At 41.2% G+C, this 18,220-nt stretch overlaps 1 protein-coding gene across 1 annotated transcript in view; it reads right to left on the bottom strand.

Annotated features, from left to right (window-relative positions):
* Window positions 1-18,220, bottom strand: part of NSUN5 (NOP2/Sun RNA methyltransferase 5) — a 787,401-nt gene that overhangs the window by 117,131 nt on the left and 652,050 nt on the right. Inside the window, exon 8 of the mRNA XM_044054112.1 lies at window positions 7,708-7,921. Coding sequence (XP_043910047.1) covers window positions 7,708-7,921 — 214 coding nt within the window. The remainder of the gene's footprint in view (window positions 1-7,707; window positions 7,922-18,220) is intronic.

Here is an 18,220-nt window from a genome sequence, read left to right as displayed (position 1 = left end):
CAGGTTCCACAGTTGAAGCATCTCGCGGCATACCAGACTCCGAATGGGTCTCAGTAGAGGCCTGCGAATCAGAAGTAGCGGGTATCAGGGGCTGCGAAAGCTCCTCACTGAGTACTGGCAAACTGGTGTCTGGCTTAGCAGAAGCATCGTCGGCAGCTTTGGACCTAGGCAGCCTGTCTCTGTCTTTATCTTTGTGTTTTTTTCAAAATTCCGATAGTCGGATGGCTTACAGACAACATTTCTGGATAATTTAACCGATAACTGAAATATTTAGAGGCGAAAATATACCAACGATGGACAGTGCGTTGATTAAATAGAGCACAAAACCAACAGCAAGGTACGTTGTGATCAGGGCCTAGGCAAGGAATACAGTACGAATGAAAATCTTTGTGAGGTATTTGCTTTCCACAAGAAATGCAATTACTAACTTTTACTGACATCGGTAAGGAGCAAGAAAAAGTTTCTCCAACGGGGTACTTGGCTTTAAAGACGTTCTGAAACTCGAAAATGAAAATTTCAGGAGTCGGCCGACTGCAAACTGCTTCTGCTTTGGGCACCGCACAGCAAGAAAGAAGGATGTAATGGTGTCGGCTGCATGTTTTATACCCCTGACGACCTGACGTCATGCAAGAAGGGACAGCAACTGACGCAGGACCCAAGACTTTGTTACTCAGGCCGGCTAAGGGCTACTGCAAGCAGATAACCCAAATGTGATGACTGCAACAGTGAAATTCGAAGAACATCGAACCATACTGACATTTTTAGTTGCAAACATTATCAATCACTTGTAATCTATCCATTGTCAGCCAATCATTACATAGCTCTTTCAAATCCTACCTTCTTTTAAACCTTATGTAATTCCGATTCTGTACTAGAGCTCAAATAAATAATTTCCCTAATTATATCAATATGCTCACCCAGTACTTCTGTTACAGTAGTCTGCAGGGAATTTGTAAAGTCTGCCAAATCATTACATTTGACATTCTCAGTCAACAAATGTCAATAAATAAATAAATAAAAATTACATGCCCAAAAATATGCTCCTAATTACATCTTTCTTCCCCCACACCACCACCATTTGCTATCTACCCGAGGAAAAATACTTTTAGAGTCTACTTGGGATATAGAAATACCTATATAAACACTTCCAAGCAAAGATATTAAATATTCTAGACTCTGCTGCATATCTGAGACATAAATATAGCCCCCATTGTTTCTTTGTGAATTGTTTTTCCAGCCTATTTTCTCAATCTGTTCTAACCTCCTCTGATTTTTAAAGTTATTGTGCTATTTTTTATATGCTCTTCTAATTATTGCAACAGCCTCTGTTCTAGATTCTATTAAACTCTACCAGTGCTGGTCTTTCACTTAGGATCTCCTTATTTCTTTCTTTTTGCCTATACTCTGATATCAGAGTATCTCTAGCCTGCAGTCCAAATAAATTCTTGGCCTCCTCCCATTCTATTACCTTTCCCTCTTTATTTGCTCCCAATACCTTGGTTCCTTTGCATTTTTTCCAATAAATTCCTGCCCCCAAATTGTAGTCATCCCTATTGGCAGACTCTTCTTTCTCCATTCTTGTGTTTGCCTAGTTCTTAAAATACTTTTTGCTACTTTATGAATCTGTATGGTTACTGTCAATCTCCTTAAGGGTATGCATCCAAAATCCCAGTCTCTCCTTGTTTCTTCATATTCCCCCATTTCATCATCATCCCTCTCTTTTCCAGTTTGAATTTATAGCTTTCTGCTTGAGCTATGTACAGGAGGCTTAACTGCGTACCTCTGAATAACCCTTCAAATTAGGTAATCCCAAACCACCTTGTTCTATTGGAAGAATCAGCGTATCCCACTTGACTCTTACGGTCTTCCCCTCCCAGATAAAATCTTTCAACTCTTTCATTAATTACTGTCCACAGTTTCTCATCTGGTTGATAAAATTATGCCTGACCTGTATATAAACTCAACAGACTAAAAACATTTCGACTAGTTGCATCTTGCTATCCATATCAATAAAACAGAGCTTCCAATATCTCAGTTTTCGTGTTATCTTTTGTTTAGTCTTTTCCCACATATCCTTAGCTGCCCCAACAGAATACTTTTTAATCCATACTCCTAAGTACTTCATTTTATCATATCCCCATAAATATGGGTATTGCAGAACCAATGTGTGTGTTGGTACATAGTTTACAGCTACTACCTCTGTTTTATCTTCATTAATTTTATATCTCAAAAAGACCTGAAACTGTCTCAAAATGTTCCACAACACTGAAATGTCCTTTTCTGGTTTTATCAGGTATAAATATCATCATCTGCAAACAAAGCCAGCTTTTCTAGACTACCATGCCAATTATATCCTTGAATTTCTGAATCCCTTACTTTATTTGCCAATGATTCTAAACATAATGGAAATTATAAAGAGGAATGACTCCCCTGCCTGTTTTTTCTGTTCAAACAAATTATCAGAGAGGAACCCACCCACTTTAATTTTTACCTCTGTTCCCTCATAATTTTATCAGAGAATGCAAATGCTTCCATTATCCTGCTCATAAAATCCCAGCTTACTCTGTCAAATATTTTCTTTGCATCAAGGCCCACCAACAACTGTGGTATTTGTTTACATTCTGCTTCCCAGTGGATAATCATGGTTTCATTAAAGTTGTCAAAGGTTTGCCTCCCCTCCAGAAAACCACACTGTGCCATTCTTTTAGCCATTATGGACAAACAGTTTATAATCATGGTTTAGAAATGAAATGGGCCTACATGAAGCTGTTTTTGATGGGTCTTTACCATCTCTAGGTATTATAGCCACCACTGCTTTCTTCCAGAATGTTGGTGTTTCTCCTCCGTTTAAAACACAGTTAAAACTTTCCAGATCTTTCAGTTTTTTCCCCTCCTAGCTTCCAAACGTCCACAGGAATACCATCTATTCATGAGGACTTTCCTGTAGATTGGTTATACACCACCATTTTTATCTCATCTCCTCCTATCCTGTTGATAATTGAGCTTCACTTTCCTCTAACCTTGGCATATTTAATTCTTCCATAAACATTTCCATTTGTACCTTTTCTTTTTTTTTTCCAAAATCTCTATTTGAATTTTCAGATATTAACAGTGATACATACAAACACACAAAACAACAGTACATACAAAAAGGAAACATTCAAAAAACGAACACAAGAAATATATATATATATATATATATATATATATATATATATATATACACACACACACACACACTATATACAGTAGAAGTCACTACATCATCAAATGGAGTATAAAAGGTTTTTAACATCACTTAAAGTGAGATATAGTATAAGGAGCATTTTATGAAGATAAATATAGAAATTCAACCACTTATACTTAATGTAATTAGGGAATACAATTCAATATATAAAGAGGAAAAGGGAAAGAAGAAAAAAAACTAAAAACTGGTTATAATGCAGTTATTGCATGATATAAATTTGTCATATGTCAGTGTACAGAATCTTTCTTTAAGAATTACATCTAGTAAGTAACCCCAATATTTCTGATAATAGTGTTTTTCTTTTTTGTTTTTGTATAAACTAGTTTGTGAGATGAGATATATTTAACAGCAAGGTTGCAAAAGCCTTCCAATGTAATTGGAGATGTGACATTCCAGTTTTTAGTGATATAAAATTTAGTAAGGGCACACATCGTGATAAGGACATTTTTTTTTATTTTTGGAAGTTGAGTCATGTTAATGTGCAATATAGCAGTCTCCCATGACAGGGTTGATTTTTCATATCCCATCTTCTCTAATCTAGCTCTTAAACAGCACCATAGGTTGTGTACCTTGCTACATTTCCACATGACATGGAGAATATCTGCAGTTTGGTTTGGGCAGTGAGAACATATGGGCGAGAAGTTGGAATTGAACTTATTTAGTTTTGATGGGGTATAGTATACATTGTTATTTATCATAATTTGTGTATATAGCAGCTTCTTAAGAGGAATTAATTTTATCGTATTCTCAATGGTCAGTCTCTTATTTTCCTCCGTCAAGAGATTTTTTTCTTGCCAATAGTTTGAAAATAATGGAGAATTCTTGTGCTTTATGTTTGTTACAAGTTTATATGTCCTAGAAATTGTTTTCCCATTCATCTCAAAGTTTTCTAGTATTAGTTTTACTAAGTTTATATCTTGCAAGTCAACTTGTGTTTGTGAAAATTTAGCATTTATGAGATAATGGATTTGGGTAAGAATAACAGTACATTTCTTAGTAAGATTTAGTTCTAGTCTTATTTGCTGTATATTGGATTCTCTCCATTGGTATATTTCCCATACTGTGAGATCTTTTATCAGAGGGTAACTTGTTAGATTTAAGGGTTTATTGTTTAGGTTGGGATTTAGGTGGAGTGGTTGTATAAAGGCAAGAGCATCTAATAAATGCAATGATTTAAATAATTTCTGTGTAGTAAGAATCATGTATTTAATTAGTGGGTGTATATTCTTCGTGAATATGCCATTTTGATTTAGGTTTAAAAATGGTAGGGATTTGCTGTTATACCCAAGGGATTTCAGTTGTTCAGACCAAATTTTGGTCCATTGGGGTGTCCAGGTATTTGCATACGGGTCATGGCTTATTACCTGTATTGGTCTGTAAGCAGTAATTGTACTATAATAGAGTTTGAAATCAGGTAACCCCAATCCCCCTTTATCTTTGGTAAGTACAAGTTTGTCGTATTTAATTCTAGTGGATTTGGGGTACCATAAGCATCTTGATATAGCTTTTTGCATATCAAGGAAGAATTTTTGGGGAATATTTGAAAAAGTAGCATTTAGCTGAAAGAGTATTCTTGGTAAAAGGTTCATCTTAACAACACTAGCTTTTTGATAGTAATGACATATTAATATTCTTCCACCTATTGAAATCACTTTCAATACTGGTCCACGTACACAATAGGTTATTATTTATAATATCCTTAAAGTCAGGAGTAAATATTATTCCTAGGTACTTTATCTGGTAACTTATCTTGATCTCACTCATGGGAAAGTAAAATTCCTTATGACCTATAAGATTCATGGGAAATATGTGGGATTTGATTAGATTTAAATTATAGTTAGAGATTTCAGAGAACTCATCTATAGCTTTAAGTTTTTTTGGGAGGTCAGTAGTGGGAAGTCCATCACATACCTAGAATCTATAACAGAAATCTTATATCCTCTGCTTTTGCCGATAACTTAAATATACATTTGTACCTTTTCTTGATTTTCATATGTCTCTGCTTTATACAGATTTTCACAACATTTCCAAAACATTTCTAATACCTCTACAGGATCTCTTATCTTCCGTCATAAGCTCCGTAAGCTTGGCAGCACTCCTTCCTACTTTCTGTTGCCTGAGTCGTCGTGCTTAAAGTTTTTCTGCACTGGAGTTATTATCAAAGAACAGTTGCTTACAACTGCACTCTTTCTGAACTCATGCATATAATTGAGGTAATCCCTTATTTTCTGTTAGGATTCTGCAATTGCTCCTCTCCTCTACTTGTTGTGAGATTCCCCATATTCTGCAATACTTTAACCTTTGTCAGCCCCTCTAAATAATTATTGTTACTTCTTAACCATATTTCTCTTTCTTTTACTTCTGCCCTTTTTTTAAACTCAACTTTAATTTTATCCCACTCCCCAGCTAAATCTACAGAAGAAATGTCTATCTTTCCTAATAACTCCCAAATAATTTCTACTATTTGTTCCTTAAATTCCTCTCTTTTTTACAGATAGATGGGAAAGCACCAGAGTCTCATTTTTATTTCAATATCCTGCATTTTTAGTTGCTACTGTTGCGTGATCTGAATCAGTTATTGGATGCATATCACAAAATTCAATTAAATGCACATGTTCCTGTGAAATGTAAGTTCTGTCTAGCCTAGACCAGTTTTTGTACCTTGGAGAATAATATGTAAATCCACTTCAAACTCCAAATACTGAAATCACATCATCTATGCCAAAGGTTTTCATAAATTTCTTCAAAAATATGTTCAGGATGTTTTGCACAGCTCTTTAACATGGTTGTGTACACTGTTTAAAATGCATATATTTGTATAATTTTTTTATTTAGAAATTTATAAAATTAATTAAAAAAAAAAATATTTCTCTACTGCTAACACAATGAGATCTTCAGTGAAATGAGTAGTTAGTTCAGTGCAAAAGCACTTTTCTGGGTTACATGTACAAAACTAAACATAGTGTACAGTAAAATTCCTCTACACTACTTGTTTATCTGCTTTGAGATATAAGAACTTGGATAAATGTATGTCTTGTTATATGATGAAAAAGACTGGGCAATGTGACAAAACTTTTTTTTTTTTGCTCTCCTAACAATTGAGCCTGATCATCAACTGCTCTAATAACCAATTTGGTCAGTAAAAGGTGAGCAGACCAGTATAAGTGCCATCATTACATTACAGACTTACATTTTTGCTTTAAGCTTCGACATTCCCTCACACATGCCCAGATGGCTATCCCAAGGAATGTGCAACGGGAGCTCCCTGGGACTGTCATTTGCTTTCATGAATGGTATAAATCCACATGCATTCCTGCTCTGAGTGCAAATTCCACATTAAGTTCTTCAAGCCCCACCAAGTAACATATACAGAATGTGCAAGCAAACTCAATCCTTTAAATCCAATCCCACCCAAGTTGACTCCTCCAGCTCTTGGAGGGCCAGTCAAACACCAGTCATGTTGGCTACAGTGAATAATTTAATCTATCGCAGCTCTGTGGTGCAGAAGAATAAAGCCCTGACTAAATCACCTTCTTCCCAAGACCTCAAAATGATGGCAGTATTGCAAAAACTCAAAAAAAAAAACTTAAGTGAGAAAAGATAGAGAGGGTTGACCAATGGCTACTTCATTTTTCCTTCCTTCTGACAACCAGCTCTGATGATGGTTTGGATTTATTCTAGATATAACTAGAAGCATAGTTGAATATTTATTTCTACTATGCAATAGTCAACAAAAAATGTTTGAAACAGCCTTTGAAATGTAAAAAAGGCAAACACACACACATACATATATACATATAGTAACTCCAACGTTTCACAATGCAGAGACAGAAAAGAAAACTGGAATCTCTGCCAATGAATATCAATTGCACTGATAATGATTCCTACAGAAAACAGTGTAGAAACCTTTAGCAAACATCTTGTTTGTGTCATGAATTGGCTTGTATAAATAAGTTCTTAAAGGGAATTTCAGCTAACAGCTCTAACCCCTCATCCTACTTCAACACACATTTTCTATTCTTCAAGTATTCTTGAAATGGCTGGATTTACCATTTATCAAATTATTCAAAAGACAGCAATGCTATCCACCTTTCTTACTACTTTTTTTTTCTTAAAAAAGGCAAGTTTGCATGACTTTTAAAAGATGACTTCTTACACCTAAACAAAGTCTGTTTCACCGAGGAAGTCAGATGATGTGAGCAGGTCCAAGAAACAGCTAGTAAAAAAATAGCTTAAAAATACTGTCTGACAGTAGGGGCACCTAGGACAAAGAACTGTTCTTAACCTTCCAGATGGTGTCCCCAAAATTTATATCTATAATTTCATGTCCACATTATGACAGATACAAATGGTATAAACATCAGAAGCTCTCTGTCCATCATTTCAAATGTTTTGTCTTCTGCGGCATCGCTGACAACTACTGTGCAATCTAAAAAGCTGAAAGCAGAAAATCATTTTACCTGAACTGATCTCCGTGCTCCTTCAAAGCATCTCTGACAACATCTTCATTCTCCTCAGTGTGCACTGAACATGTGGAATACACCACACGCTCAACTGTAGGAAAGCATAAGGCGTGGCTTAAAGCTTTACGTTGGAAACCAGACAGTGCCTGCAACCGTTCACTCGAGGAGGATGCCTTATCATCTGTCAGCTGATTCAGACGACTAACAATTCCTAAACAAAAGGGGAAAACAAAGTTTAATAAGCACTCCCATTACCTTTATGTCAATAGCACACTTTTGAAAAGACAACTCTTAAGCAGTACTTTGCCTGAGATGAATAAGAAGGCTCACTGTTAGTAAAGGGTGAACAAGGAGTATTTCAAAAATCACTGGCATTTAAAAAACACCCAAGAAAAGGATACTAGGAATACAAAAAGACAATAAACTTCAAACAAAATGGCGGTGCATCCACATTAACTACCTTCTGCATGCAAAACACCTCTATTATTAAAAGGAAAAAAGTATATTGTAAACAAAATCAGGTGAACATTTTCTATAACTTGAAATTACACAATCCCTTAACAGATAAATTAGATTTGTCCCATACAAACAGCTAAAATAAACTTCCACAACAACATAAAACAAGTATATCCATGTTATCTTCCACTGCTATATATGTTGCTGCTCGAACACTACTCCAGGGTTCTTGTGCTGGGATCTCTCTTGTTTGGCACCTACTTTTCTGAAGAAAAAGCCAATGCCTAAGAGCTGTGGCTGACTACATTTGCAGATGACTGAAAGCTATGACAAGTCACTGAATCCTCAAATGACTTAGCCATCCAACAGGTTTGTCTCAAATAAATAACTGGTGCCAAAATTATGGATAAACTAAATGCCAAAAAATGCATTATTGTATTCTTTGGGAAGTCATCTACCCCAGGAAACTCCCACATTGACAACAGTTGTTTGAGATTTTGGAACTTATATGGACGGTGACCTAACTTTTGACCAGCATTCATCTATTGAGGTAAGAAAGTCCTCCTATACTGCACAGCTTATAAACAAAGGGATTGTGTTTAGATCTAGGGATGTCTTTTTACTCAATCCTCATTAGGCCAGTCACTGAATATAATGCCCCCTTTGGCATGCATCCGTCCAGCACATACAACTGGAAAGCCCACAGAGACGCCTTACTAAAAGGATTCAAGGCCTAAGCATGTCCCTCACTGACAGATTCAAAGCCCTATCACTAAATTCAGTATCTTACAGACTGCTAGGAGATTACCATTGTCTGGCATATAAGGCATCCTCTGACCCAGTACTGATGGATTTACTGTACATCAGCAAGTCAAATTACATCAGAAATACTCTGTCTAGGGATCTAAACCTCTTCTGCAACTTCAACAGAACAGTTTGGAGGGACAAGTATATCTTGTGGAGGACAGCACTGCTGTGGAACAGATTCCCCATCCACATAAAACAAAGTTTATCCCTATCCATTTAAAGTGCAATTTAGATTTATGGATAGGAGGCAGAAAACTTACCCCCTGGACTGCTCCCTGTATTACTGATGGGCACAGACAGCTCCTAAATACTTTATTCCATGCATGGGTCCTCTCAAATTATCCATGGTGTAATCATAGTTATTCTCATTAGGGATAAAGAGAGGTTATGTACTCACCATAACGTTCCGAGTAGTTGTACTTCATTTGTCTTCAACCTATGGGTATACGGATCTGTATCAGATGCATGACGGCAGTTTCACCAGCATCTGATCTGAGCTCCAAGCTCCTCCCCTTACCTATAATACCCCTCCATCTCCTTCCCTCCCTCAGATCGAGTTTGCTGCACTATCAGCCTAAGCCTGACCCAATTATTTTATTTTTTATTTTACATTTGTTGACCGGGCTAGTCTAGCTGGAGAAATTTCCATTTTCAGTAGCGGCCCGGGGAGAAAAGCTTCACAGAGTGAGATACATACAGAAAAATTAACAAAACAAAATAGACTAATGATAATAATAACAGTAATAATAATAATATTAGAGTTAGTAATAGGGTTTGCAATAAAAAACAAAAACTAGTAAACCCTTCAATGCAAAGTAATTAGACCTCATCACAACAGGTTATATACAAACCTACCCAGTAAGAACAGGAGAGCCACAGAGGCGCTCTCTCCCAGCTACCAGAGTACTAAACCATAAGGTCAGGGGGCAGGAGGGAGGGACGGTTGAAGACAAATGAAGTACAACTACACAGATGGAATGTTAAGGTGAGCACATAACTTGTTTATCTGAAGTAGTACTTCATTTGCTCTTCAACTTGTGGGACAGGGTGGCCCTCATGGAAAGATATTCCAGAGCACCGCAGAGCCAACAGATGCTCTTCCCTCTAGATACCATGTCCATCTTATTGTGAGAAATGAAGGTATGAGACGAGGACCAAGTAGCCGCAGAACAAATATCATCCAGAGACACCCTGGATCAAAAAGCAGCTGAAGTAGCCATGGATCTAGTAGAATGTGCTTTCACTTGACCTGGGGGTGACATATCCTTGTCTTTGTATACCTGAAGGATACAATGAGAGATCCATCGAGCCAAAGTTACCCTGGAGATTGGTTTGCCCAGAAAGGATTTAGAGTAAGACACAAATAACTGGTCAGACTTGCGAAAGGTCTTAGTTATGTTTAAGTAAAATCTCAGTTGTCTATGTACGTCTAAACAAGTGCAATTTATATTCACCCCTGTTCTGAAAATTTGGAAAGAACACCGGTAAATTAATTGCTTGGTTGATATTAGTCTCAGAAGCCACCTTGGGAAGAAAGGATGGATTGGTGCGAAGTGACACCCTGTCCTTATGGAAAACCATATATGGCGTTTTGACAGACAGTGCTTGAAGCTCTGAAACCCTCCTAGCTGAAGTGATATCTAGTAGAAAGGCCGTTTTCCAGGCTAAAATGTTTAGGTCCACTGACGCAGCCGGCTCAAAGAGTGGAGCAACAAGAGCCTGTAAAACCAAAGTCAGGTCCCAAGGAGAGGTAGGATCCTTCACCAGGGGTCTTAAAAGGAAATTACCCTTAATAAAGGTTTTACAAAGTTTAGAGGATGCTAAAAAAAACATGTTCTCCCCAATATGAAAGTTGGAAATGGCAGCCAATTGAACTTTCACCATAGAATAGCTAGCACCTTGATGAAATATATATGCCAAGAATTCCAACACCGCTGGTACGGGAGCTGTGAAAGGATCCAGACACCTTCGAGAAGCCAGATGAAAAAACAATTCTATTTACTGCGGTAAAGCTTCCTGGTAGACTATTTGTGAGCTATCACCAGAATAATCTTGTCCGGAGAAGATAAACTGGGAGTCCTAGTATCACAGGAAATGGAGCAACCAAGCAGTGAGCTTCAGACTGGCCAGGTTTGAAGCGTAACCCCTGAAGGGTGAGAGATGAGATCCAGAATCGGATCTAAGATCCATGGAGGAGCTAGATGATGAGACCAGAGGGAGGGAAACCATACTTGGCAAAGCCAGAACGGGGCAATGAGGATCACTTTGCTTCCCAGCCTGCAAGCCTTCTGGAGGAATTTCAAAATAAGAGGTAACAGAGGGTAAGCATAGAGAAGACCGGGAGGCCAAACATGAACTAGAGTGTCTCTGGGGGGACTCCCCTGTGTGTGTGTGTGTGTGTGTGTGTGGGGGGGGGTTCAGAGCAAAGAAATCGCTGCATTTTGCGTTGGAAGGAGATGCGAAGAGATTGCAGCAAGGCTAACCCCACTCGAGGAAGATCTGCTACGCTACTGAAGGATTCAGAGACCACTCATAAGGCATTAGAATCATCCTGCTCAGTTTGTCTGCCAGTATGTTAGACCGTCCCGGGATGTGTGTTGCTACCAGAAACCGGCTGGTGGAGATCGCACATTGCTACACTCACATGGCCTCGCGACAATGGGGGTAAGATCTGGTTCCTCCCTGCTTGCTGATGTACTAGACTACTGACATGTTGTCTGACTGTATTGCAATAGTTCCTGGAGGGGGAAAGGCATGAAGGGCCTGCAAAGCTAAAAGGACCGCCCTCATCTCTAGGACATTGATATGCAACTTGGTCTCATTCAGGGACCACATGCCTTGGACTGTCCTTCGCAAGAAATCCCCCACCCTAGTTGGGAGGCGTCTGTGGTCACTGTGGCTTGGGGAGGGGCTGCAATAAATGGACGTCCCTCAGCCAGTTCCGAGGAGTGCATCCACCAGAGGAAGGACTCCCTGCCAGCCCTGCTGATGCGTATAGGATGCATCAACTGCAGATCTAACCATGATCAATGGACCGCTAATGTCCACTGTAGAACTCGCATATGAAGATGAGCACAGGGTAGAAGGGTAATTGTGGCTGCCATAGAACCCAGAGCTCATAGTACTGTCTCTGCTGATGGGAGGTGTGACTGAATGACCAGGGACACATGGAGTCATAAGCTCTAAGTTCTCTCCGGGGTTAGAAAAACCTTCATTTGCAGAGTGTCTATCCTTGCTCCAATGTACTCGAGAACCTGGACTGGGATCTGATATGATTTTGCTGTGTTGATAATGATTCCCAGGTGGCCTGACAGCTTCAAAAAGTAGTCTCTGGCTTGAAATAGTAGACGCTTGGTGGGAGAAACAAGGAGCCAATCATTCAGGTACAGGAAGACCTGTATCCCCTGAAGCCTCAGGTGAGCTGCTACAACTGCCATGACCTTGGTGAACACCCGGGGGGGGCTGTGGTGAGACTGAAGGGTAGGGCTTGAAACTGATAATGACTGGGCCCCTAGCCGGAAGTGGAGGAACCTCCTGGAGCATCTGTGAATCTTTATATGGTAGTACACATCCTGGAGATCTATCAAGCACATCCAGTCTTTCTCCTGCAGATAAGGAAGGATGGATTGTAACATGACCATCCGAAACTTCTCTTTGGCAACTGACAAGTTGGGGGTGGAAAGATCTAGAATAGGTCTTGGGTCCCCTGTTCCCCTGTCTTTTTTGGCACCAAAAAGAACCTGGAGTAGATGCCCGATCTGGACTGGTCATGGGGGATGGGTTGGATGACTTGTTTTTTTAACAGTATATCTATTTTAAGTGCTGATACCTCCCTTTGTGTGGGTGGTACGTCTGGGAGGTGTTTTGGTGGAAGAAGGAAATCCACAAATGGGGTTAAATAGCCTCTGGATATGATCTGAAGCACCCAATGGTCTGTTGACATGGACTCTCACGCCGTTAGGTGCAAAGAAAGAAGACCCCAACTGCCTCCAAAGCAGAGAAGTCGGGCAACCCCTCAGGGCTGCTGCTTGGGCCTGTCTGAGAACGGTTCTCAAGACCCCATGTTCCTTGGACCCCCTCTGCCTCTGGGCTGGCGTCTATCAAAACCCCTCTGCCTCTGGGGGAAGATTAGTGCTGAGCGTCCCGGGAATACTGACACTTCTGTAATCGCATCTTTTTTTGCCCTCGCTGATTCCTGGAGAAGGATCTTTGAGGGTTAAAGAAGCAGATCTCAATGGCAGACAGTGTCTTTCCATCCTTTTCGCTCTGAACCAATGTCTCGTGAACCGTCTTCCCGAACAAGGAAGAACCATCATAAGGGGCACTTGCAAATGACGCCTTAAAGGGCTCCGTAAACTGACAGAGCCTGGGCCAAGCGTGACACCTTATAGCAACTCCTGACCCAGTCGCCCTTGCCACTCTGACCATTCAGTGGCATGCGAAAGGAAGCGGATGGACATTTTGGATACCGCTTTTAGAGTGGCCATCTGTGCAGAGAATGTGCGCTTATCCTCCAGCGATATGGACCCCAGGGAAGACTCAGCTAGCTCCCTAACAAGGTTGCACTGCAGTCGGGTAATGAGTGCCAAGTAATTCAACGCCCTTATGGAAAGGGTAGCTGAGGCATACACTTGCTTCCCCAGGTGATCCATCGTCCCGGACTCTCGAATGGGAGGATGGACAGCAGTACTTTCTTGGGCTAGTTCTTTTTTGCTGGCTGCTGCTACCACCATAGCGTCGACAGGGGACCCTTTGGTCCAACTAGGTCTATCTGAAGGGGGGCTTAGGATTTTGTCTGGGTGCTTCGGAATTGGCTCCACGGTGTTCAGTTCCTTCCATGCCCGGGAGGTGATAAGGTCCACCAATGGGTCCGTGGGAGGAGACAACCAAGAAGTACACAGGCCCATGCAGAAGCCCTCCAGAAACACCGACTCGTCCGAGGTAGGCTTGGGGGCGGATCACCCCCCTTTTGGCGCAGGATTTCCTCGAGGTCTCCAACAAAGATATCGTCGGAGGGTGATCTGGGGGAGCCTTACCCCTCCTCCAAGTCAGTGTCCTCGGTGAGGGGACTTTGGGGAGGAGTCCAGGTGCCTCCTTTTTCATGTCTTGAGAGGAGCCTCTTCGATGGAACTCTCTGAAGCAGACTCGCAAACAGTCTGTTGCTCTGCAAGGGGAACTGGCTGGGGCACATCGGGCATGGGCTGTCCCTGAGTGGACAAAATGGCCGAGATCACCGGGGTGGAATCCGAGGAAATAGTCAGGGGTCTCAACCCAACTGAGAGGACCCTTTCCACCACATCTAATGTCGAAGGAGAATGAGCCTCATGGGCCACCAGTAAGGAAGCTGCACTCCCCGGACCCAACGAGGGAATCGGAGCCAAGCCCGCATGCGCCGGGATGCTAAAGGGGGGACCATAACCAGACAAGGTCGGAGCTGATGGAAATCTTTCCTCGGATCTGACGCCCAGACTATGCCTCAGAGAGCTGCTCAGGTCCAAACTCTTCAGATCCAACATGATCAGGGCAATGGCCGTCATCGAGGTACCATTGGTGCCACCCCTCCTTCAGACTCAGAGACTTCTCGGATCTGAAAACTCCACCACCAGGGGTCGGATCATTGAAGTTATTGGGGTGAAAAAAAGGAGCGAGCTCCCCACTCCAGAGGGAGAGGGGGCTGGCAAGACTCCCATCTGGATCTGGCTGCGAATTAATCTTCTCATCATTTTGTCCAATTCTGCTTCACTCAAACTTCTGGTGGAGCGCGATGAAGAAGCCACTGGACACCCTGGAAGAAGGTCTAGTCTGCTCCGGCTCTGGCGAGAACCTTGGTGACCAGAGCCAGGGAGTACTAGGTCTGGAAACAGCCTGAAGTTTCTGTGGAGGACCCGACCAGTCTGGGGACCTCTTCCTAGCTTTGTCCTTATCCTTTCTCAGTATTTCCCCTTCCACGGGCCTCTGAGCAGGAGTATGAGTCCCAGCCTGTGAGGAGGAAGAGGTGGAGGAAGTAGAAGCAGCCATCAGTGTGACTGCAGTAATTGCAGGGACAGCCGCCCACAAAGCAGACAAAAGTCCCTTCATCACAAGTTTGGTCTTGCGATCTTTCAAGGCCCATGGGTTAAAATCCACGCAAATAGAACAGTCAGTCAAGTGAAATGCAACTCCTAAACATACCACTCACAAAGTGTGGCCATCCGCTGGGGACAACTTGTGCCCACACTTTGTGCACTTTCTAAAGAGAGGCTTATTCTGCTCAGCCATGCCCGAAAATAAAACAGAAAGAAATAAACAGTTTTCAGCAATTACACACTTACACTAATTACAGCAAAACTCTAACTAAACTTTTTTTTTTTTTTTCACGATGCAATGCGAGGAAGGGGAGGTAAAGGAAAGGGAAACCCTGACCTAACACAATAAGAAAAAGTTCACTCTTACCCAAAAATCCTAAGGAAACACTATTGAAAAAAGCACCACGCCTGGAGCTCAGAGACCACGATGCTAGCCAAAGCCATGGCAAACGAGACCTGAGGGAAGGAAGGAGATGGGGGGGTATTATGGGTAAGGGGAGGAGCTTGGAGCTCGGATCAGATGCTGGTGAAACTGCAGTCTCGGATCCAATACAGATCGTATACCCACAGGTTAGAGAGCAAATGAAGTAAACTACTTCAGATCATATAATTAATGGCCATGGGATGGGCAAGGACAATTTATAACCAAATGGGATAGTTTATTTTGAGCACAAAAACGGAAATTGGCTAGGCTTAAAATGATCCGCAAGGGCAGCTAGACTAGTAACTGAACACCACCCAATTACCCCGTTCACTTTCGCTTGGGCTTGCTCTGTCACAGCATTCCAAATCCAATTCAAAATGTTAGGTGTCCCAAATGAGCAACAATTACTCTTAACTAAGCCTATGTTAAAAATACTCACAGAGACAGCAGCTTTTAAGCCTTTAAGATGTAGCATTAGGTTTTCTCAACATCGGATAGTAGTGTCACTCTGGCACAAATTCAAACTAAAAAAAAATCCAAGTCTTGACACAGAAATGAGAATGCATGTTATTTATTAATATACCAGCTCCCTTCTGTCCCTACCACATAGTAACAGTTCATAGATCGCCAAAGCATAGTCTGTTAGAAAAATGACATGCTCTGGTATTAGCCTTTTAGGATATGACTGAGGTAACTGCTTACAATGATCCTAACTCAGGAATAAAGTAATTGCTGAGAAAAACAAATGCACTCCTATAACTGTGATGATTTACCTCCCGACCTACACTATATACAAGTTTTAAATACCCTCGGGGGGGTCAGATGCCTAAATCTATATATGGTGCTGACAGCATACAGTGCCAACAGCATATGTATATACTATTAATTAAGAACAATGATAGCTGCAATGGAACTTTCAGCAAACACCATGTTTCTGAGATGAGGGAGTGATTTTTTTAAATGTGAGTGAGGCAAAATCTACCACAACTCAAGAGAATAAAAGCTGAATTGGGGGAAAGCAGGCAGCAAATGCTGCTTTGCTGAGGTAAGAGGAGTAAGTTTCATATTGGAGTGCGACAAATACACCCCAAGAAAGCAATCACTGGGAATAAACTGGTATTAAACTAGAACCAAAGAGCAACATCAGATGCTCGGAAATGCATGATTTTCTATACAAGGCTGCCTCCCTAGCACATAAGGATGAAGCCCCGTCTGCAACTCAGGGGATGTAAGTTTGAATACAGGACCCAGTCACTACAAAGTGAAGCAGGGGTGGGAAATGGATGGATAATGCTGGATCACCAATCTAAGAAGTTGTTCTGGTTTTCTTGCCAGGACAAGAGAGAGGGTTCAAGCCCTGGCAAGACACTGAACATAAAAGCACAAGCACATTACTCACATGCACAGACTCTGATGACATCTTTGTACGCTGGTCAATGGGTAGGAATAAAAATAAGAAAAATTAAAACCTCCAAAAGACAATGGTCCATCTCAGTTTGACTCTTGCCCATAAGGTAATGTGGGTATGGCTGCATTAAAGGAACAGATGTGTCATAATGGCAAGGAAAGGGACTGTGGGCTGGGGTCTAAGAGGAGAAAAAAATTCTAAACCATACAATCTGCTGATTAAGGCAAAAGTATCTAATCTATGCTACAACACCCATACAGTACTGGAAACTGACAAGACCCTGAAGGCTACAAAGTAACACACCAAACACTACCTTCTGAGAGGAAGCAGTAAATCTGCTTTGTGTGTGTAAGTGTGTGTGTAAGTGTGTGTGTAAGTGTGTGTGTAAGTGTGTGTGTAAGTGTGTGTGTAAGTGTGTGTGTAAGTGTGTGTAACAGGGATTCCTGCTGACAGCATGAAGTACAGTTGTGTACACTTACCATAAATGTAGATGTTCGAGTGTATTCACTGTTGCAGTCATTACATTTGGGTAATCTGCTGACAGGTTGCCCTCAGTCGGCCTGAATTCCACAGTCTTGAGTCCTGTGTTGGTTGCTGTCTTCTCATCCATGACGTCAGGTCGTCAGGGGTATAAAACATGCAGCAGACGCCATTTTTTTAAGTTTTTCTTGCCCCCGATATCAGGTGCCCCCAAAAAGGTAGCAATATTATATATAACTATATACATGCATCAGTATAAACTACCTTCATCTACAAGCAAATATATCACATAGGTTGCAGAAGACAGAGAAGGAAAGAAACTGTAGAATGAAAGGGGGATGGCGGGAGGGTAACTTGGACTGCAACAGTGAATACACTCGAACATCTACATTTATGGTAAGTGTACACAACTGTACTATGTTCTTCGTGTTTCACTGTTAAAGTCATTAGATTTGGGTAGAATCCCAATACTATGGTTGGGAGGCTGGAGCTAAACAGCATTAGGTGCAGTTATAAGGCACTGCAGCAGTGCAGTGGCAAAGCCTGCCCTGGACTTAAGAGTAGAGAGGCAAATGGTAATGCTTTGTAAAGGTGTGAACAGAACTCCATGTAGCAGCCTCTAGAATGTCTTTGGTTGGGACTCCTCTGAGAAAGGCTGCTGAATGAGACGTAATGCCCTTGGGCACAGGTTTACCATGGTGTAAGTAGCAGAAACAGATGCAGTGGCTAATCCACTTTGAAATTGTCTGCTTTGAGATATAGCCTTTCCTTCTGATCCTGCAGCATATGACACTAGTAATTGCTCAGTTTTTGTCCTGCTCAAGTAGAATCTTAGCTGTCAGTGTACATCCAAGGAATGCAGAATTCTCT

Source organism: Protopterus annectens, chromosome 13.part0 (genome assembly GCF_019279795.1).
Source record: "Protopterus annectens isolate FY-2018-M chromosome 13.part0, PAN1.0, whole genome shotgun sequence".
Taxonomy (NCBI): domain Eukaryota; kingdom Metazoa; phylum Chordata; order Ceratodontiformes; family Protopteridae; genus Protopterus; species Protopterus annectens.
The sequence above is the reverse complement of the archived record's forward strand: the minus strand, read 5'-3'. Positions and strand labels throughout refer to the sequence as shown.